Source organism: Chanos chanos, chromosome 8, assembly GCF_902362185.1.
Source record: "Chanos chanos chromosome 8, fChaCha1.1, whole genome shotgun sequence".
Classification (NCBI taxonomy): Eukaryota; Metazoa; Chordata; class Actinopteri; order Gonorynchiformes; family Chanidae; genus Chanos; species Chanos chanos.
Window position 1 is genome coordinate 27,743,455 of NC_044502.1, and position 24,057 is coordinate 27,767,511.

The 24,057-nt window shown below is 41.0% G+C and overlaps 1 protein-coding gene across 1 annotated transcript; it reads right to left on the bottom strand.

The window, feature by feature from the left end:
• Positions 1-256: 256 nt before the first annotated feature.
• On the bottom strand, positions 257-17,962 carry nalf2 (NALCN channel auxiliary factor 2). Its single transcript, XM_030783284.1, has 3 exons — positions 17,231-17,962; positions 916-1,087; positions 257-585 (listed from the first exon to the last, which is right to left on the bottom strand). The coding sequence occupies exons 1-3, from the start codon at positions 17,960-17,962 to the stop codon at positions 257-259; spliced, it is 1,233 nt and encodes a 410-aa protein (XP_030639144.1).
• Between the last annotated feature and the right edge of the window lie 6,095 nt (positions 17,963-24,057).

Below are 24,057 nucleotides of genomic sequence, written 5' to 3' on the forward strand. Positions count from 1 at the left end.
CACAGACAGACATGATAGCATTTAGGCCACTTGTAGTCCACCTCTACTCAGTAACATTACACCTTATCTGTCGGGAGGTGAGACAGAAAGAGGAGAGGGATTCCAGAGCATCCTCTCACACTTCTGCCCCAGCCTTTTCTGTCCTGTTTGTGGTGTGTGTGTGTGTGTGTGTGTGTGTGTGTGTGTGTGAGTGTGTGTGTATGTAAGGGACAGTGAGGCAGTGATGAATTCTGGGATTCGGGCAGAGCGAAACCTCTCACTCTTCTCTGGCCGAACCGTCTTCCAACACCAGCACAGCGTCCAAAGCCACACTGTTGTCGTGCTGGACGGTTGTTATGGAAACGACAGTGTGTAAGAGGAACAGAACCAGGACACACAGCTTCAGCCTGCTGCTACAGAGACGACAGGCACCCGATGTCGCCCCCGATGATGACGACGATGATGATGACGATGACCTCTGCTGCTGTGACCATGACCCTGGGAGTCTGCTCAGGGCGCATGCTGCTCCCGCCGCTGAGTCACACCCATTCCATCTGACATCACAGCATTCTAGGCCGCCATTGGCTGGATAGTCTTCTAGTAACCCTTTCAGAGAGAGAGAGTGAGAGAGAGAGAGAGAGAGAGAGAGAGAGAGAGGGATGAAAGAAAACAACCATGACAGCATGGTCAGACAATATGTCACAGGGCATCAAAGTAAAGTTCTAAGGACACAACTGTGTATAATTGTGTACTCTGGTAACGCTGTTTTGTCACTTGTTTGCTCTTTACATTCATCTGCTTTACATGTTCAGACTAAAATGTAATTAACTTGTGTTAACGACATCTGTGTCTGTAGTACTTGTGCTAGTGACACACTTTTGGGTAATCTGTGTACTGGTTTTTCTGTGGATCGGTTTTGTTTGTTTTGTTTTGTACCTGTGCAGATAAAACTGGGCAAGCCTCCGTAGACCAGGTCTTGGTTGTCGGGGAGGATGAAGGGGCAGCTGGTCTGAACGTCCAGGCAGTATTGCTTACAGGGGATTCTCCTCACACACTCACGCTGCACAGCGGGGAAGAACTCAGAGCACAGCCACGCTTTGTAGACAGACTGTAAAGAAACACACACACACACACACCACACACCACACAGACGCACACACACACACAAACACACACAGACGTGAGTGCGCGCGCACACACACACACACACACACACACACACAGACGCACACACACACACACACACACACACACACACATACATAAAAGATAAATTTATATCAGAGACAAAAATTGACCTAAATTGTTGAGCACCTTTTAGAAGTTTCTGGAACTGACGTCAGTTAACAACTGAAGCCATGCGAGGTACTAAATCCTCCAGCCGAGATACGTGCCTATTGTTTTGTTTCGTGCCATAACCCGTCTGTCAGCACCCTGCCTCTGTTACAGTTTGTCTTTTGTTGAGGATGTCAAGAAAAACAGCTGTACACGAAACAGGAAACTTTACAAGGCCCCAACACTATTGTCAGGAGTGACCGTAAAAGTAGGCCGTACCAGAGAGGAGACAACAGAAGTGTGTCAGAACAATAACATACGTCTTGGAAAGTTTGTGATATTTTTATCCACAGACTGTTGTCTTGATTATGGACACGAATTCTTTGCCAAGGTTTTGAGAGAGTAGAGTGCTGTTACATATTCTTTTGAGAATATCTATCCCCACTGTACCACTGATATGAACCTGGCAAGTACAACTTTCCAGAATGCCAGATTTTTTCTTTCTTTCTTTTTTTTTTTTTTTTTCTGATCTGCTATCTCACGCAAAGCAAGGAGAGTGATCCAATATAACAGATGATGATCGTGCAATCAAAGCATATTTATCAGGAGACTTGCATTTTCTGCTGGCCAAAAAACAAACTGGACCACAGCTGAGATGGAAGAGGAAAAAAAAAATAAAGAGGATGAATAAAAAACAGAGAATTGGTGCCATCAAGAGTAGGGGAAAGAGAAGAGGAGAGGCAATTTTCTTTCACTTCTGCTCTCTCTCTCCCTCTTTCTCTCTTACACACACAGTCTTCTTGTCTCTCTCATGCACGTGCATGCTCTCTCTCTCTCTCTCTCTCTCTCTCTCGTAGCGTGAAGACTTTGTAACTTTTTTTTGTATATCAGTCTTTCATGAATTCCCCAGCCTAACCGACGACTTCATTAAAGGTATTGTCAGATTAGGAAAGGATCCATCAATTGAGTTCTTGCATGGACATTGTATAGACAGTCAGGTGCTCTGTGTTTGTGGTGTTCTTGTTGTTTCTTTTTTGCCTGGTTCTCCCAGTAAACAAATGTCATGAAGACAATGGTAAATCTCCTTGACAATAAAGATGAAGTGATGACACATGCTCTTTTTAGAAGGTATGTATGTGTACTGAAAACATTCAGTCACATGAACATGTTGAATTACAACATACTTTACCAACATCACTTACTGAGAAATCAACACATATTATTAATAGTATATGAATGAGAACCATAGTGTACCCACACACACACACCCGCACACAGGCACACACACACACACACACACACACACACACACACACACACACACACACACACACACAGGCACTTCAGTAGGGTCACAAATAACTTCTCAAGAGGCCATTAAAATGTTTTATAGTTTCAAAGCTCTAAACACTGCAAGACAGGAACTTCCTCTATTACACACACACACACACACACACACACCCTTGCATGATGTCATGAGATGTGTGTGCGTACGTGTGTCTGTGTGTGTGTGTCTGTGTGTGTGTGTGTGTGTGTGTGAGTGAGTGTGTGTGTGCATGTGTGTGCATGTGTGTGCATGTGCGTGCCTCTCTCTGTGTGTGTGTGTGTGTGTGTGGGACAGTTTAATGGAGGCAGTAAAATGCCTGCCCTGGCCTTTCTCCTTCATTAAGAGGTCTTTCAGGAGCAATAAGACTCTGAGATAGATACACACACACACAATTTATTTTTATGTTTATTCAAAAATTATGTCATACAGTTTAAAATTAAGGTTTAATTATTATGATAATTATGTAGACAATACACAAGCAATATATTTATTGATGGATAGAGGCCAATATTATAATCACCCTGGATCTGAGACTCAAAATTCAGTCTTTTAATATTCAATTCTGTCCTTTCATTCATTAGAGTTATTAGTTGAAAATTCTATGTTGTTGCATTTTTTCCAGTTTGAAATTATTCACAAATGAGAAGGAATAGGAAGTAATCACTGGATGTTTGTTCCACTGATGTTTCTGCCTCAGCACAGTTAAACTCATTTTATAAATGAATAAGATTATTTAATTGTTGTTAGATTGTTTATGGAATTCAAATGAGAGTCACAGTAAGCACTCAAAAATAGGATTATGGGGTTTGTAGTTTGGCTATAACACAAAATGAATTGCATAATATATTTTAATAACTGTTTTGTTTTACTTTTATTACTTGAGTATTATGACAGTACACAAATTCCTTACTGATAGGAAAACGATCAGTATTTTTACAGCAATACACACACACACACACACACACACACACACACACACACACACACTGTGTGTGTGCATTTACATGTCTTCACCTCCGAATTACACACTATCAAATGCTTATATTAGTGATTATATTGTGGTAAATCATAAGCTAAATACAGCCATCAGTCATACCTCAAAACCATAATTATACCTGGATACATGGTAGCGTTTTGATAGTTATTTAAAAGACGTAAGTCATCATTCCCCTACCTGACTGTCTGCAGTACCATGTCTAGCCACTAGAGGACTGTACACTACAGCAGAACTGTAAAATCGCTGTAAAATCAAGTTCATGCACCACTGATAAACCAAAACAGCTCCAAAATGTTTATTTTCAGGGAGAGTAAAACAGCAGCTGAACTGCTTACAAGCTCTTGATTTAGCAATGAATGTTTATGGGAGAAACGCTAAATTAAACAAGATTGAGATCTCGTTGTAATAAATTTGATTTATACTGTCATCAAAAGACCCCCACCCCCCCACCCCCTTCCTGACAACACACGCTTTTAAATTAAGATTAAATAAAGTAAATGGCAGTTATTGTTGGCTGTAATTTTTCCATTACACTTTCCAAAGTTGTTTATTATATGTATATTACATACGGAGACACTTCTGTGCTCCAATCGGTGTTCTGTCTGCTGACTCACATTTGCTTTGCACATTTGAACAAGCAGTTCAGTTTGTGAGAAAATCATTTATCAGCAGAACTGCAGAAAAAAACTCCTGCCAAACATCATATGAGTCACAAACCGGCTGACTGTACTTGCAACCATCGTCTTACATGCTTGTAGATCGTGTTTGAAATGTGTAAAACGTGTTTTATGTCTTTTGGAAGCGTAATGTATTTGAAAACTTGATCTCTATTTATTTGCTAGCATATTTTTTGTTGTCATTGTAAAACATGTTCTATTTGTTTGTGAAGTGGGATACACCTAAAAACTGAACTGTATTTGCCTGTATTTAATTGAGCTGTACTGTGAAGTTTAAAAAAATGCACGGAGTGGGTTCGTGAAATGTGGGATATTTATAAAACATATCACAGGTGTTTGTTAAATTTCATGCCTGAATTAGGCTCTGTTTACACACACACACACACACACACACACACATACACACACAGACACACACACAAAGACAGGGAGAGAGAGAGAGACAGAGAGAGAGAGAGAGAGAGAGAGAGAAAGAGAGTATGAAAGAATCAGAGCTACTTTTACTTTGCTCACTCATCTAAACAATAATACTCCTCTAGTTATAAATGAGCAAACCCAAGCCCGCAGTGCTGTTCCGTGGAAGAACAGCAAAGGGCAGGAGTTCAGTGAGATGAGTGGAAGGGAACTCTTAAGACATAATCCTCCTCATGTGAAAATCCCACATCTGGGGTTCACATTTACAATCCAAACTGTGTGTGTGTCACTTGCCCACTCTGCTGGGAGACCATGTAAACGCAAGTGTCTGTGTTTTCTTAAGCCGGCGACTGGGTTTTATGGGTAATTACTAATCTCAGTTACTGTGAGGAGTTGAGAGGACAGACGGAGGATTATGGGTCAGCATCGTTTGAGATACACACACAAACACACACACAGATACACACACGCGCGTATGCGTGCGCGTTTCTGATAATATTTTCCCAGTCCCATTCTTAGGAGCCAGTAAGATTTAACTCAGCTAGTTTGCGAATAAATTAAACTGCAAGAAAACTTCATACAGACCAGGAATACCCCATGGTTGACGGTTGAAATATATATCTTCTATAATTCAATTCTTTCACCTTTGTAGTGGAGCTGAATGTTCTTTTTGAAAAGCACCCCTCTTTTAGAAAGCGTTTTAAAAAACAAATTGTATTCGGAATTGAAGAAGTATTGGTTAATAAAGTCTTGTTAGCTTTGTTTGCTCAGATTATTCAAATGCAACAGAGGAATCTCTCACATTAGCTGCTGCTTATCACTGGTGTGTCCTGGTAATTATCTCCATCTCAGAGAGCTTGCGGTAACGGAAATACCTCCTGAGACTGATTATATTGAAACAAATCCTGCCTAATTGTGATTATTCTCCCGCCCCTGCACAAATGGGTTGCTAAGCACAAGCTGCCGTATCTATGGAGACAGCAGACTCTTCAGAACCCCATGTCCCTGGGGAGAAAGAGAGGGCAAAAATGCCAACACACCAAAACAGAGAGAAAGAGAGAGAGAGAGAGAGAGAGAGAGAGAGAGAGAGAGAAAGAGAGAAAGAGATGTGGGTATATGGAGTTAAAATTGGGTCAAAATACTCAATAAATGTGCATCTTGTTCTACAAATGAGTGCTGTGTTCCACAAGTGTGTACTGATTTGTGTGTGTGTGTGTGTGTGTGTGTTTGTGTGTATATGTTAAAGACCACATGATGCTTAAAATGTGTAAATGTGCAGCACAGTTTGGAAATGCTTTACATACAAACACAGAGGTTGATTTATGCACAAATGAAACAACATTCACAAATTCATACATTATGTCTGTGCACGAACACAAACAGATTTGCGTCTGTGAATTGTTTGCACATGCCGACTTTTGGACCAGCTTGATCAACTAAGGAGAGTCACAATCCACAAGTACATGCAAAGAAACCCACAAAAATTGTGAAATAAAGACACAGCTGTTCCCTCTCTCCAGTCTGAGAAACAAACTGCCCACTGGACTGGAAACACTGTGTATAATGTAGAGTTAAGTGATACTAAGTAAAGTCAGGGTTACTGGATGATCTGTTATACTGATCATCTAGAAAACTTTAATACCATCCAGAATACCATCTACAATAACTTTATTATAAATTGAAAAATTATATATATACAGTTAAGCCCAAAATTATTCATACCCATGCCAAATTTGGATTTATAGTGAATCTATATTTGACCAGTAAGTTTCTTCTGGCTGGTAATGACATAAACAAGTGATAAAAGATGGTAAGACATTGTGTCAGAGATGTTAATGATAAATGTAAACTATTTCTATGTTTTCTTTTTACATTTTTACTAAAAATGACATGTCCAAAATGATTCATGCACGTTGGACTTGTTGCAAATTCTTTAGAAAATGCAAGCTCCTATACCATTCCAAATGGTCCTAGGAATTTCTACCATGTTCTAGAGCATTCTAATCAACTATAAATTGAGAACAGCTGATGCAGTACTTCTCTAGTCAGTTACTAGTCAATGGCAAGTCATGGCTAAAACCAAAGAGCTTAGTGAGGATGTCGGGTTGTACGTTGTGGCTGCTCACAGGACAGGGAAAGGCTATAAAGCCATATCCAAGTGTTTTCAAGTGCCAGTGGCCACAGTGCAAAGCATAATCTGACAGCACAAGGAGTTCCACACTGTGTAAAAATCTCAAATGGCTGGGGTAGGAAGCCAAAAGTGAGCCCTGCGCTGGCAAGAATGGCAGTGTGAGAGGCCAAGAAGAATCCAAGGATCACCACCAAGGTCGTCCTGATGAATATGAGCAATCCTGGTACCAAGATCTCAAGGCAGACACTCCAGTGGACACTGCACAAGGCTGGTCATCCCACCACAGAATTAATGACCAAAAGCTTTCTTCTTTTCTGACTTGGAGAAGTGGAGTCCTCCCTTGGTCAGTGTCCATGGAGACCAGCCTTGTGCAGTGTCTGCTGGACTGTCTGCCTTGAGGTGTTGGTACCAGAATACACACACCCACACACACTCACACACACACTCATGTGTGTATATATATAAACCCCCCAACCCCCCCCCCCCTCCCCCCCCAAGAAATGCAGCATATATTGAGAGTGAAAACTCATTATCAGAAAGAAAAGTCTGGAATCATAAGGCAATCAATGGTAGGACTTCTAAGTTGGTCAGACCTTTTGGATTAGAAATACTCATGTCTAGCAAATCTAATAGGTTTGCTATAGTCAGTGAAAGCTTGTTATAACAGGGAATAATACAAATCTTATTTTGAAGCAGTCCATTTCAGTTTTCTTCTGCAAAAACAAGCTCTTTTCTACTCATTAATTGTCACATTTTTCTAATTCTGAGGGAATCTGAGAGAATCTAATTTTCTTTCCCTTAGTAGCAAAGAAGTAAATGGCTGTCCTTACTGGACCGTTTAATTTGTTATTCAGCTCATTTAGTTGATGGAAGACCAAGAGACAAAGATGTTTTGGGCTTATTTTGTATAAAATGAAAATGTAGTCCAATGGTGGAGGGAAACTAATTTGGTTTAAGGTAACTGAAAAAAGGCTGAACATAGCAAAGTCCTTAACTTTAAACACATAACTCTTTAAATTATCTTGTGACATCAGTGGATCTAATCAGAAGAATGACTTTGGTGATATGTGGGTTGAATCTGATGTATAGACCAAAATGAAAAAGACAAACCTTTAAAATGATCTTATTACAACAATTTATGAGCAGTTATCAGTTAACAGTGGCTCTGGAAACTCCCACAAAATTTCAGGAAGGAGCATGGATTTGTCCTATCTGACTTAGACCAGGATTCCCTTCTGTCTGACCTCAGCTGCATTTCTAACATCATATTCTGTAATCCTGGCTAAGCCCCCATAAATCACACATTACGTCCACTTACTGCGCCTCTGAGATTGAACAGAGTAAAAGCCAGTGCACGTCATGCGGTTTTATGGCTGATATAAATTTCTGCACTGTGTTATTGATCTGACTCATTCAAAGCTTAAATTGAACACCATATCTAATTTTCGGAGGAGGCATGGCCGCTCTGTGTTCGTGCCATCTAGGCATCAGTGTTTATGGATGTCTTAATAGCACTCCCCCCCCTGTCTCTGTGACTGCGGTTCTTACAGTCCAGTGTGTCTAGTTTGTTCTGTTTTGTATGTTTCTTGGTTTATGTAGAAGTCATTAAAATGCAGACTATAAGATCTTTTCATTCAGTCTTTGGATTCTCTCTCTCTCTCTCTGTCTCTCTCTCTCTGTGGGTTGGCGTGCCTGAACTGATCACATGTTTAACACTGATGGATAAGGGTTGGGGGAACTGGGTTACAATCACAAAGACAGACACCCCCTTACTGTGCTGTACAAAGGATTAAGACGTCGATACCACACAAGGATCAGAGTCATCAAGAGAAAGGGATGTGTGAAAGAAATCGTCTCTCAGACAAGATTTCGTCTCCCAAAAGAATCTTAAGCCTTAAACAAATGTAAAAAAAAAAAAAAACATCTCCAAAAGTGTCTTTCATTTGAAAGATCTTTGTCTCTGAAATAAAGCAGTGGTTGAAATAGGTCGATAGGTTGAAGAAAGTTTTAAAATACAGAAAATAGTTTTTGTCTTGGCACATGTAAGGACATCCATTAAATGAAGGTTAAATTACTGTCATTTTTTGGCAGTATCACTGCTGACATTGTATTTTTCACTTTTTTGGAGAGAAAACTTTTAAAACCTGTCAAAAAAGTGTTTTTCTTCAACCTTACTCAAAATTAAATCTATGTCCTCTGGCCAGGATGTCTTTTTATGCACAGATTTTTTTTTAACTTCTGTTTGTCATGTGTCTGGCATTTCTCTCTTCTTTCTCTCTGTTTGCTTTCTCTTGATAAAGATTTTGAGGATTTAAAAAAAAGACTGATGGCAGAGAGAAAACTTTGGCCACATCCTTCATCGACAAAGCTTTACACTTAGAAATACAAACCCTGTAATGAGTTTCTTCAGTCAAAATCAAGCAAGTATGTGTATGTGTCCTTAAATTGATGAGTCAGTAATTCAGAGGTGCTACGAGTGTCACGAAGCCAGTTGTTCATGAATGTCAAAGGGTGATCTGATCAAAAAAGCCACAATAACAATGATTATCAGTCCACAATTATCAGCCAACATCAAGGCCAAGTACAAATGCTTTGGTCCCAAACTTACAAAATAGCAAAAACAACATGAGCCAGTATAAAATCACTGAATGGTTTAGCTGGGTGCTGCAACAGTGATGTCACACTGGTTGATCAGGGAGTCCCCTGAGTAGAGAGAGAGAGAGAGAGAGAGAGAGAGAGAGAGAGAGAGAGAGAGAATTTAGTTGCGGCCGTGCTGAGCTTGGCCCTTGACGCCAAAAGTACTTATAGGATTTACCAGAATGTTCTGAGTGCTCTCTGGTTATCCCCCATTGGTAGAACCACTCTGGGGTTATTTTTTTCTAAAGAGCAGCCTGGCAAATGTCTGTTAAGAAGCACTTAGAAGATTTCCTCCCCTTTCATTGTATTGCCAAGTACAGGAAATGTGTTACATCCATGACAAGTACGAGTTTGTACGAGGAAAACATCCAGAGTATCACGTGCCTGCCTTCGAACCATGAACCGGTTTTGTACCACCTTAGCCTGCTGTGGTGTCAGATCAGAGTTAGGGGATCAAGATGAGGAGAGGTTTGAGGAGAGTGCTGAAACTGAACTGTGACATCATCACCATGATGCCTGAATTGCCTGCGTATGTCACTCTCTCCTTAAGAACTCTCCATGTTCTGACATAACAAAGGGAGACCTAGGCAGTTCAGTCTGGCCTTTCGCCATTACCTCCAGAGTCCAGTTTTTGTTTATCGGTCTTTTGCTGCTCACTCACATTCCCATGATGCAAGGGCTCCACACCATGACGTCTGTCACAGAGGAAGAAGTATGTAGTTCCTTTGCTCATTTCACTGTGAATCATTCATCATTGGCCACTAATGTTGGAGGTTTTTGGAGCATGTTAGCAAAAGTTGTCTGAATCTGACAACTCACTAGAGGAGATGTGATGAATCAGAGCCTATAGACGCATTGGGAGGCATAGTTCTATTAGATATGTCATTGGGCAGAGCTGGGAGCTGGTATTCTGAACTCCAATTCGTCCTCGCTGGCTAAATGCCACGCTTCACTGACTTGGGAAAAATAGATTAAGGCAGCAATGTGTTCAAAATAGTACTCCCTACAAAAAGGATAGTTCTGTTATCTATCAATAAAGCTAACTAACTGACTATAGCTATCTATACCCTATATCTGTAGAAATGAGGGCCTATATGTCTTTATACCCTAAGCGTATACATAGGAATTTATCTTTATAAAAAATAATTCAAGTTGGCAGTCTACCTGACCACCTTGCTGATTTGTTAGTTAACAGTTAACTGCTAATGTTAGCTAGCTAACTTGCGGTAGTCAGTTACTGACGTCTTGATTCAACGAGAACCTTAACGACAGATGGATTTCACTGGACACACGCAACACGTATGGCACAACAATGTCTTGCCCTTAGTCTTCTATTTGTAGTATGCCTATGTTTTGTCTTTACAACAGGTTTTACACTGTGAGGGGTAGGATGGAATTTCATCAGCAGGACCTGAGAATTCAGGATAGTGAGGTTCTAAAAATCCAAAATTCAAAGACTTCAACAGACAAGGAGTAGAAGAATTGAACTCTTTTTGCTGTTAGCTATAATGGAGAACTTTAAAGCTGAAATATTCTCATCTGTCACACTGCATCAGAATTACGTCAGATTGGAATATGTACAACTACTTGAAATTTGCATGAAATTTCCCTATTGAAAAATCAGTGCACCAAATTCTTCAGTAACACTTAAGCACACAGCAATGCTGAGGATAAACTCGTGCGATTTACTGCAAATGTTGTTTATGTCGTTATAGTTAACCTGTAAAGATGGCTAACTTTCTTTAGATCACACCTGGAAATCAGCCTTAACATCTGTCCCCTAAGTATGTTGTAGAAACGACTTTTTCAATGGGTGAAAAAAAGGTCATGAGAGTAAATTGTTCTCACAAGTTATGATACTGACATGACATTTGAGAAAAGTTTTATAATTACAGAAAGTCATAAACATAAAGAGGCCCTTTCCAAGCAGGAGGCAGATTTGCCATTTGTCATTGTAATGTCAGTCAGGAGGCAGAAGACCATAACGTGAGCACAGGGAACAATAACCCTGCTCAATTTGTGGTGGACAAGCCCAAAATACACAGAGTAATTCATATAGGGAGACCATACGACCTCTTTTTCCCAGACATGTCCTCTTTTTCGGACCTAAAGAATGCGTCCGGCCAGGATTTCAAAATTGCCAAAAATGTCCGGGATTAGGCTTTTACTCTCCACAGTTGCCATTGATTGCGTGTGCATTTCAATTGCTTTTTCTTCAGGTCCTGCACTCTCGCACACGCCACCAGTGGACGGTCAGTGTACACTGTCATGCCATAAACATTGGTTAAACTGCATTTCATTCATTACTGTTAACACCACAGCAACAGCCAAGAGACCTTAAGAAAACCGTAACGCCACCAGAACTTGAATGGAAAGAGATGAGGTCATCTTGCCACTGTTATTATGCTAGCAGTTATTTGTCTTATTAAAGACTAGCTGGCTATGTATTGCGGCAGTTAAATACAGATGCAGTTTCACATTGCAATGTCAACCAAGCCTTACATGCGCAACGACAGGAACCAAAAGTGACATACACTTAAATTTCCCCACAAGTTAGGAGGGGAATGCATCACCCCCCCCCCCCCCCCCGACCCTCTTTCTTGAAAACCATATATTGTCACTCTAATTCATATCAACAACATAAAACTCTGATATCAGACTGAATCAGTCACTTCAGAATGGAAGTATATCTGGTCCATTCAGTACATATATTTTTCTATTCATCTTGCTGTGCGTGCACGTGTGTGTGTGTGTGTGTGTGTGTGTGTGTGTGTGTGTGTGTGTGTGTGAGATACTGATCTCCCACCTGAGGCGAGGTCATTCAGGAGCTGTTTTTTTCCCAAACACAAAAGCAAGTCACTACCATTATGTGTCCTCAGTTTACCCTCACTACCCTCACATTTTCCAGTAACTCTCTCTCTCTCTCTCTCTCTCTCTCTCACACACACACACAAACGCACAAACTTACACACATACAATTCTCCCCTGTTCGGGGGTGTTCTCCTCGGCGATGTTTTCCTGACATATCACGCTGAGTTCACCAGACACTGTCATCAGCAGCCACACATTGTCTGAACTGTGTGCGATGTTTCTCACTCCAATGGTTTCTTCTCTACCACACTCTAAGAGAGGGAGTGATGGACAGTCAGGCCTAGGAGACTGTATGCTCCCCTGGTGGGAATCCCTTCAAACACACACAGTGCTACAATTATAATCAGTACAACTCAGCTTAAACCATAAAGTTGGAAAGCAATAATTCAAGCACATTATAACCGTAGGAATACATAACTTTGCAAACACTGATAGCTTACTGTTTTAGGGATTTTGATAAAAAAAGAACAAAACAAAACAAAACAAAACAAAACAAAAAAACAAAATGAAATGAAATGAAATGAAATGAAATGAAAAATATGAACCAAACACTTTGGTGAGTCTGAGTTAATGTGGCGTGAAAGCACATCCTGGTGTCATCGTGAAAATTCTTTGGGAAAAAAAATGGTTACACAGTTGTGAGTATTTTTTGCATACAAACAATGAATAAATTCTTGTGATTTGCTGCTTACACTATAAACTAGATCTAATGGGCTCTTGGATTATTATTCATCATATTCTTCACGTCAGTGAAAGGAAACTTTAAAATGAAGGAATAATTAATGCCATTTCTGTTATGATAACTTTAACCACTGGTGATTTAATGGATTAAATACTATTATTTACTTTCTGTCACTGATAGAATGATACATAAATTGTGGAAATATTGCTGTAGTCAGAGCAGACAGTAAACATATGTGAATTATAAGTTGAACAGAATCAGGCTGACATGAATGACTAACTGTCTAAGAGCTGAATCTGTGAGGCAGAGCTGTAATCAGGTGTATGAGTCATAGCACTTTAAACAGTTTCTCTTAAAGACAGGGTATTCCCTTCAGTGCTCAGAGACAGAGGGGGTGGATGCGCACGCACACACACACACACACACACACACACACACACACACACAAACCATGTTAAAAAAAAATGTCTTCATCCTGATTTACAGAGCATTCTCTGTGGTGAGCAGTACTATAACTCACACTGCCTGAGTGTAACTTTGAAATATTGGCTCTTGGAGCGAGTTCACATTCTGGAATGTGTTTCCAGCACTGATTAAATGCTGAGTAGAGATGCTATTGCATGCATCACCAGCCTCTGCCAGAGAACTTTATCAATAATGACCTCTGTAACATCAAAATTACCACATGTATTCTGTAGCTGCCAACACTAATTACTTGGATGCTATTAAAAGGAAAAAAAGAAAAGGAAATTAGAGAAATGAAATGGAATTAAAATCAAATTTGATGATCAAACAAATCTAATCAAGGCCAACATATCTGTGTTCAGATATTAATTTTTATATCTCCTATCAGTGATGCTGCATTGGAAAATTGATCTGTTCGCTTCAGCTGTTTTTAAGCAGTAGTTGGATTGAATCTGAAACCAATGCAGAGTATGAATATAGTATTAGAACTCTGTTCTCACCTTCATCACCAGCAATGAGTTCTTCTGCCATCGGTGCACTTATAGTGCATCAAATTCTCTCTCTCTCTCTCCTTCTCTCTCTCTCTTCCTCTTTCTCTCTCTTCCTCTCCCTCTCTCTCTCCCCTCTCTCTCTTTCCTCTCTCTCACCTCCTGCCCTCCCGACGCACAGGCTAGTGTGTGCCAATCCTTGGAGAGCAATAACTCTGTGTGTGTATGTGTATGAGTGTGTGTGTGCACATCTGTGTGTGTGAAGTGTTGAATAAATGGTATAAAAGCTCAAAGGAGTTTTGTCAGGTTGTCCACAGCTTTTAATCAGCAATAAACACTGTCATGACTGCCTCAGGAGAGATGAGTAAAGAGTGCTATTGTCCTCAGCCCATTTCTGACACACACACACACACACACACACACACACACACACATACTGCAGGCTCAAACTAATGAATAGAGTAACTCCTGGAGCAAAGAATAACTAGTCCTAACAAGAGTATGTCCCTCATGAACACAAAGGAACAAACATGTAACTTCTGCTCAGGTTACATAGAAACATCTCGTCTTCTAGAATCCCCACATTGCCCAGATGGATAAATATTTTACCCATGCAAGTGCCACAAGAGATGTATAGCTCTGATGTATTGCACAGGAATTAGAAACTCCACCCCACCCCACCTCACCACCCCCAATGCCTCAACCCTTGTCAGCGTTCTTATCTGTTGCTGAGAGATGAGTGCAATGCTGGAAGCTTTACTCATGAGTAATATCATTATCTTTAAGCTTTACTCTTACAACACAATGCAGAAAAAACAAAACAAAACAAAAAAAAACTGACAGGCTCCATAAGCCAGGCCTCCAATTAAAAAAAAAAACAGAGGTCTCTCTCTCTCTCTCTCTCTCTCTCTCTCTCTGCAGTGTTGTTATGTGTGAGAGCTTTTTGAGAGGTAAATGGTTGAGAGCTGTACTGGCTTCCATTTGAAACATTATCTAAGTAAGTCCTACTGACACACACACATACACACACACACAATCTGGATGAATCCTTTTCATTAACTTTGTTTACATAAGAATTCTGAACCTAACGACCATGCATTCCTAATTCATAATCTGAAAGACTCAGCAGAAATAAGAAAGAGGAACAGAATGAAAAAGATAGAAAGAAAAAAAAGAAGAAAAGTAAAACAGAAAGACAGAGGATTCTTCAACACTGACTGACATGATGGTATAATGGTAAGAGCAGAATGGAAAACTCCTAAGAGAGACAGAGACACATGTTATTATTCATGCATGACTTGTCACTGGTTTAACTGAGGCTTTTCTAAGGTTTTCATTCATCACTCTAAACCAAATTGAAAGAATAAAGGCAGCAGCATGAGCTGGGCTGAGCTGGGGGAGGGAGGGGGGGGGTCATACTGTGTGGGGCCTCATAAAAACTGGTATAAATAGAGAACAGAGCAGGCTTCTCCCTCAAAAACTATTAATAAAATGAACGCATTAAAAAAATAACTTGCACATACAAAATGACAGCTATTCCTAGATACTGTAACACTTTGCTGACAGTCTTAGATATGGTCAGTTTTGATTTTTCTTTCCACTGGCATTGAAAAGCTACTTTGCCTCAGCATATCCCCTTTTCAAACAGTGTGAGATACAACTCTGAAGTCTTTTTCAGAAGAAACCCTCAACAAAACCCCAGTGTTCTGAAGCCCTCCTGAAGTGCTTCTAAAAAAAAGAAAAAAAGAAAGAAAAGGAATGAAGAGCTATGAAAAGTTTTGTTGGACTTCACTGACTCAGATTTTCGGTGATGAACAGTGATCAGTGGTGTTTGACCCATAGTAAGTTTATGCTGATCACCATTAGCTGTTGTCATGGTGACCATCATTCTCTCAGCAGTGCACCAAGTGATCATTTTGTGTGTGTGTGTGTGTGTGTGCCTTTTAATGTGCTCTGTTGGAAGGAGTTGTCTGAAAAAATTAAGACTGGTGGCAAGTGAGTGACCAGAAAATCTATTCAACTGAGTGACTGGAACATCAATTCTTTTTTGGCAACAAACCCCACAAGTCTTTGAGACAACAAGGAAGCACATAAAGAAACTAATCAAACTATGTATTTGTGGCCACCAAACTGAATAAATCCTACTGAAACTGTTGAGCTGTGTGTAATTCCATAAACTAAAACAGTATACATGCTGTGCATCTTCAGTCACGACACCTGCGTTGAGGGTCTTTATATGGACTTGAGTAGATAATATATAATGTCCAGGTATTAGACAAGCTTGACTTGGACCAGAGACATTGACATACATCAAAAATGGGAGAACACTAAATACCCTCCCCCCTCCAAAAAACAAACAAACAAAAAACATAAAAATATTTTTTAAAAAATAGTGTTTTGATCATGTATGCTCAGGGCTGCCATTTTCTTTGAGTAGAATAGTAAAGTCCTCATATTTCGTGTCTGTAACATGTGCTTCCAGCCCCAGTATTCCACTGTTACAGAAGACTGTTATTAAAATGGATCCAATCCTACTGCAGTTCTCTCTCATTCTTTCTCGCTCTTAAAATATCAGATCAAATAAAGTTTGACAGCCTGATTACAACTACAATTTCCAGAATACTGCATAATTTAACTCTCTCAGGCCTTCAGACAGCTCTGTTTTAGAGCTATAAGTACATTCCACACACTTACACCCTAGTCTAACACCTGGAACCATGTGTAAAGTTAATATAGTTAGGGCGTTTTCACCTCTGCTAATCCCATATTCACGTGTGTACTCACACATTTACGTAGTGTCAACCAACTGCACTGATACTACAGCCAACACACATTTATCAGTGACCATCACTGCTGACAACCTTTTGTGATTTAATTTAGATGGGCTCTAAATAATGGTGTGGATGGTGTCTATTGAAAATATACCCTTTATAAAGAAAAAAGGCTCTTAAATGTTTACTAGAATCATGTTTTCAGTGTTAAGATCCTTGCTGAGAATGATACGTGATGCTACCAATGGGTATTTTGAGTAATGAAGTGACTGGATTTATTTTCAGGTGTTAATCTGAGATGACCTGTAACCATTTGTCTCAAAGGTAATCTGGACAACCGTAATCAAACTGAGACATTGTGAATCTACACTGACCCTTTTGCCTGACTAATTCATATAATTTATAAGAATGACCCGCAGGGATAATGTGTCAAAAGAAAGAAGCTACTCTACACAACAAAGTCTCTAAGAACCTAGATCGCAGCGTGTGATACCACAGGTGTGTTTCCTGTCATACCTGGCAGTCCTGGGCGCGCGCTCTGACCGAATAGTCATCGGACTGATACTTGAGCGCGAGGGAGTCGAACTCGTCGTATTTTTCCTGAGCGTGTTGGTCGAGTCTGACATACGCCTGTACGCACGCGCTGCACACATCCCCGTCCTGCGGGCCGCCGCTGAACAGGTCCCGGATGACGTGAGCGAGGCTGCAGTTCAAACCGTCCGGGCTCGCCATGCCCACGAGAAGATCCGCCACCGTATACGCGTTGCAGAAGGAGAGGCTAAAGTTTCGAAAGTACTCCAAGAAAGCGTGCGGTGACACGGTCGGCGGGTCAGAGTACATGGAGCCAACCGATGAGCTCTTTTGTCGATAGAGTGTGGTGCACGCGGACTCCAGGGTCGCGTGGCTGCTCTGTGCGTCGGCACACCGCTGGCTGACCGGCGCAGATTTGGTCAGATTGCTTAGAAAAAACCCACAGTCCTCTTTGTTTAGCGTCGCCTGGTTCGTCCCGTCGCTCGCGTTTCCCCAGGTTCTGCGCTGACTCCTGTCTCTCGAGCGCAGCTTGACTCCCGCACACAACCAGAGGTGGTCAGAGAGGAGGACGGTGAAGAAGAGCAGGGAGGCCAGAGACATTCGCCATTTCTGAACCCGCTCGGAGTCGACGCAGGGTTTGTCGCTGGGTTCGGGTGAGCAGCAGATTTTTAACACGGCGTCATCTTTCCTTCTACACTTCCAGGCGCCTCTGATCATATTTTAGGGGGGAAAAAAGACAAAAGCGTGCTCACACGGATTTGTCACCTCTGCAATATTTCCCCCAAAAAACAATGTCACCTACCTCACCTGCGACATGGTGACGGAATATATTTAGTTCTAACGGTGTTGAATCAGAAGATTAATTCACCCTCAGACGCTTGAGTTTAACGATCAAATCCATGACAGAATGAGCCCAGCCGGCGTGTCATTTCCCCGTACACCCCTAATTTAGACATGCTGCGAGACCCGACCGACAGCTCCATCATCGGCCCTTGGTCGCCTTAGCAACGCGTCGCACGTTCGCAACAATGAAATCTTATTTAAGACCAGACATCTTTGAGACAACAGGGTCTGTTTCTCTGATTATATTTTTCCTCTGTGTGTGGTGCAGAGCCCGGGAAACGCCTGTCATCATTCCGCTTCTCCCGTAAGCTTCCTCACTCTGTCGCCATCTTCGCTCTCGCGCAGAGAACCTTGAGATGTTTTAATTGAAGGCGGGGGTGTGGCGCCTGCGCCGTCGCGCGCCTCAGGAGCGCCTCGCCTCCTCTCTCGCCTCCCTTTACAAGGTACACGGAGCTTCATTCATTCTCCGGTTCCATTCATCCCCCCTCTCAGCTCCTCTTCCTTTATCACAAGGGACACAGTGAAAAAATAAAAATACAAAATTAAAGCACGAATGCCCTGACAAAATCACGCTCATTCCTCGCGAAGGCATAGCATCGCCGTCGGGAACACATCATACTCCTAATGAGATTGAAACCGTGAGAGTCTCCCGTGTGTGTGTGTGTGTGTGTGTGTGGCAATTCGTTCCCAGAGGTGGATAATGCTGAGAGTTCTTGCACCTCCAGGCTGGCATCGCGCAATTACACAGTCTGTGAAAATAGAATTTTCTTTCAGTTGTCTGAAACGGAAATTATGTTGATGTTAATTTTTGTAATTAAGCACGAATTAGATAAGCATTACATGAACATAAATAAATAAACAGATGGATAATTAAGCTTTAATCCAAGTGACGTTTTATATCGACTTTTGTAACTGATTTGTCATTTGAAAATAAGGCATTATATGTGTTCCGCTCTGCTGTTGTTTTCAAACCCGAATGAAAAGATGACAGGAGCAAAGAAAAGGCTGATATCCACTCATCACCTCATATTCCGGAATTGTATGCAGTAGGCCAGTGCTGGGTACAACCTTTATTCATAAAATCACTAGGGAGACGTCATCGTGGTACAGGGTAAGAGAACCGCTGCTTCAACTGGTTTTTTTAACGCCCTGTCCAGGTCTTCGTGATTTGATAGTCTTAGCGTGTGTATGTGTGTCCCCATATTTTCCGGGCTTCACTCGGGGAAACAAACAAATAAACAAACAAAAGACCTTTCAGGATTTAGCTAATCTTTAGTTAGTGTAAAATGGGAGTCGGTGGGAAGACGCGCGCGCACCTGTGTGTAAATGTAAATCTAAAATGTAAATAGTGTGTGTTTGTGTGTGTGGTTAGGGAGGTGGGGTGAAATAAATAGAATTATTGCTAATTTAAATGCAATATCTCATCCTGTCCAATACCTTATCATTTCAAGTGCTTGACAGTATACATGGGAATGGTTAGTTTTCTGGGAAGTACATAATCACGTGGCTACTTTTCACTGGCAGCGACACCCGCTGGTGAAACGCATCACTGCAGTCACGTACATTCTCCTAACAGACCTCAATCACTAGGGGTGAGAAAATCACTATCGATTTTCTGAGAAAGGCCTTCATTTCAGAACCACACCTGTGTAACGATAGCAGCCTCTTGGGCCGCTGCTGGCCATTTGGGTGCCCTAAGCGTAATTGCCATGTGCCCCCCCCCCCCCCCCCCCCCCCAACCCCACAAACATTTGGAAGTGCAATCTTATTTAAACCGAAGAAATATATTTTCATTATCAATGTGACAAATAAGAAAACCAGAACTATACAACAACAGTAGCCTATATATTACACTATAGAACTAACTATAGAACAGGCAAAACAAACAAACAAAAAAACACACACACAATTATGTGGAATTGCAGTCTTCCTCAATAACCAAAGAATTATATTTTCATTATCAGTGTTACCATTATTGTTAAAATAAGTAAATAAATACAAATAAATACAAACAAGAAAAACAGAACTGTCCAATTAGTCACACACAACAGAAGAAAATCGCAACTTCGCAAGCTTGAGAAATGAGTCTGTTTTCTATTGGCTGTTAGGTTTGGAATTAAAATCCCCTTACGTTCTATAGCTAACGTGTGTCTGAGGCTAATTACAAAACCGTATGAACACAAATAAACACGGATAGTCGAAATATCTCTCTGGTTATTACTCCATCAAAATAAAAAAAAAGAGATTTTCATTGTGTGTGTGTTGTCAGGTTTGGATGAAAATCCTCTCACACGCTATAGCAAATGTGCGTCACAGACAAATCATACAACTCTCTGCACACCAAACTAAATGGATAATGCAAGTATTTCTCTGATTGCTGCTGCGTTAAATTTTATAAAAAGATACTTGTTGTGTGTTAATGAATAGAGTACAAAAGCGGATTAATCGCTATTATTTCTAGATTTGCCAGTACGAGCCGGGAACATTTAACTCAGAAAGTTTCCGAACGCGCGGGCTGTTTTGGCGGACTTCAGAATCTAGTCTCTCGATTTGCTTTAGGCTGCTAGGTTGCCAAGCGATGACAGCCTCAAATAATATTGTACGTGTATTCGGCGGACTTTCGATCTGTGCATTTTTCGTGTAGCTAATGTGGTTTGTCGGTTTACGTTTGCACGTTAATGCTTTGTTGCCCCCTCAAGCACATGGATCCCTACGCACAGCGCGTGCTGCGCGTGTACGTAGAGGCGGCCCTGGCAGCCACACTTGGTTTTATACAATAGCCAACTGTGACAGAAATTTATAAATCTTTTCTAAGGGTTTATGGTTTGGGCGTATATTTAGATTTTTTTTGCATCCAGATGTACAAGGACAGATAAAGGCAAGATTCTGATTTGTATGGAGACAGGAACAATGTCATTAGTGTGGTTTTGCTGTTCTCTTTTCAGAGTGAAACCTGAAATTCATACTATCCAGTAATGAGTGGAGATTGCACACTGTTACATATGTTTCACATATGTAACAATTGACTCATTTATCCTTTTATGTTTTAATTCTATAACTGATTGATCAGTCAGTACATCCATCCAACCATCCACCCTTCCATCTATCACTCATCCATCCATCCCTCATCCATCCACACATCCATCCATCTGTCAGTCTGAGGTGCGCAGAAGGTGTTGCTTGGTGGAGTGGAGTCATTCTTGATGAAATGAAATGTACGTAGGGAAGGGAGTTATCTACTCTGCGTATGTGTGTGTGTGTGTGTTTGTGTGTGGACAGTGTGTGGACAGTGTGTGTTCTCTGTGCTCATGTGTCGTGTATTTAGACAGTGTGTGTTCTCTGTGCTCTTGTGTCGTGTATTTAGACAGTGTATGTTCTCTGTGCTCATGTGTCGTGTATTTAGACAGTGTTTGTTCTCTGTGCTCATGTGTTGTGTATCAGCTGTGGTGCTGAGTATGTTCCAGAATTTGCTAATAATGGAGCCAGGCAAAGAGGGAGTCTGTTCTGCAGACTGGCATCATTAACGCCTGGGAGAGGATGAAAGAACATACACACATACTCATGCATGTGCACACACACCCAAGCACACACACACACACACACACACACACACACACACACACACAAGCAGTGGAACTGAATGTGAATGCAGAGAAGTCATACTCATTCGTCCCGTTTAATGTAGGTGGGAACTGGGGCAGAATAGACCTGAATCACATTGTATTGTCTCATTTATGGATTTTTATGATGTGGCTGTTATGAGATATGTTGGAATGTATGTTCTCAATGTCTCCTTTGCTCACACACACACACACACACACACACACACACACACACACACACACACAGGGAGAGAGAGAGAGAGAGAGAGTTGCCACAGATTTAATACAGTTAAGATGTGTGAAATGGTGTGTGAGCCATTTCTACTTCCACTGCAAGCAGAGACTCTGTGCACAGATGCAGTGTGGTTTCCTATGAGCCCCTTTCACATTTCCACATATTCCATACGATATTCAGGGGGCAGTAATACTGCAGTAGCCACTAGGTGGCGTGGTCCATCTATGTCTAAAACGGAAGAAGGGCTTTACAATAGACTGAACAAGACAACACACAGCCCTATAGAAAACACAGGGCTGCAGAACACACAACACTACAGAAAATAGAAGATTCTAGAAAATACAAGACTATAGAGAACAGATGACAAGAGAAAACTGTGGGTTTGGGGTTAGTAAGAGCCAAAATGAATAGAAATGAGTGTGAACCCAGGCAGACTTAATTTTGAGAGTTTGAAATTTAACATGAGGCAGTAAAAATACTTTTTTTCCATTCTGGGACAAAATTGCTCATGAAATGTGTAATCTTTTGATCAATTGATCAGTGATCAATTTAAACACAATTACCAGTTCAACAGATTTTTTCTTCTTCTTCTTCTTCTTCTTCTTCTTATTATTATTATTATTATTATCATGAGAGAGTTTGTGCTCTTCTGCCATTTCAGTGAAATATATTTTAACATGATGCTTTCCTTGTCTGTGTTGTTATACATAATCATCCATAACAGTGGCCTTTGTTTTCCCATAACAATTGTTTATTCATGTTAATATTTAATCTTTTGCTGTCGCTGAAACTCATTAATTACAGGGCAGAGCCATTTTCACTGTTTCTAGGCTAAAACTTTAAAGACAGTTTTAAATCTCTTTTAAACTGACCAAAATGATCTCAGCTGTAATATAAACTCATTGCTCTCCCTCCTTCTCTTTCTTTCTCTCTCTGTATGTCTGTCTCTCTCTCCCTCCCTCCTTCTCTCACTCGTTCTCTAACTATATAACTGTCTCAAACTAGAAATGTGAGTATGTGTGTGTGTGTGAGAGAGTGTGTGTGTATGTGCATGTCTCAGAGAAGAGAAGAGAAGAGAAGAGAAGAGAAGAGAAGAGAAGAGAAGAGAAGAGAAGGGGAGAGAGTGTTCTGTGTGTGTCGGTTGACGAAGTACTTTTCGACAGCACTCCAGACTCAACATCGACTTTGTGATTCAAGATGAAATGTAACACTCTGAGCTCTTTGAACTAGCCTCGTTATAGAAAGACACAAGCTTCAGAATCAGAGAGAGAGACAGAGAGAGAGAGAGAGAGAGAGAGAGAGAGGAAGTGCTTGTGTGTGTGTACATGGTTGTGTAAGTGTGTGTGTGTGTGTGTGTGTGTGTGTGTGTCCATCTCAGGTTGCTGAAGACAAAGAGATTTAAACAAAGCAGGGGCGGGGGTAGAGGGCAGTCAATAATCCATTTTTAGGTTCTGATGTAAGACCTGAGAAATTCCTCGATTTCAGTTCAAACAACTTCGCCTTTTTAACTGCCAATGCAAGAAGACGGTTTGTTAATATTGGAGAACTACTGGCCATTATGCCTCCCACTCAGATCAGAAAAGCCAAGTAAAAGCTAAGTCTAAACACTGTAATGGTGAGTGTGTTATATTCTTCACGGCTGAACTTCATGAGACTAGCTTTGGCATTTTTGAAAAGCTACCAAGAATACAGCACCACAGAGTTTTGGGAAATCAGTTCAAATTTATTTGAACAATGTTTTTTACAGTAACACACTGTCACAAAGCAGCTGGCTCTATGGGACATCCAGGTGTGAACCCCCCCCCACCCCCGGCAATGACGCCCCAGGCAAAAGTCGCCAGGAAAAAACAAACTCCTCTCGGCTGAAAAAAAGAAGAGAAGGAACAAAGACCGCGAGAGGAGGAGCCCATCCTCCTCAGGGAGACGGAAGGATCGATGCCGTTTATTTCTTGCATGCCACTTCTTTCCTGACTCTGACCCAGTGACTTTGAAGAATCGCATTGATGCGTCTGATGGAATTTCAGCTGGTTTTTCACATCTTTTTCACTTTTGCCAACTCTTTACTCTTTATTAAAGCATATTTATTTATGTCTCATAGCCTGTTAGCATTTGTTAATTTTAGGGGTACATGT

Excerpts from the sequence above, each read along its gene's own strand:
- nalf2 (XM_030783284.1), bottom strand. The coding sequence starts at position 17,962 with ATGATCAGAGGCGCCTGGAAGTGTAGAAGGAAAGATGACGCCGTGTTA. Across the intron at positions 1,088-17,230 it reads CGCGCGCCCAGGACTGCCAG|TCTGTCTACAAAGCGTGGCT; the intron begins GTATGACAGGAA and ends GTTTCTTTACAG. Across the intron at positions 586-915 it reads GCCCAGTTTTATCTGCACAG|GGTTACTAGAAGACTATCCA; the intron begins GTACAAAACAAA and ends TCTCTCTGAAAG.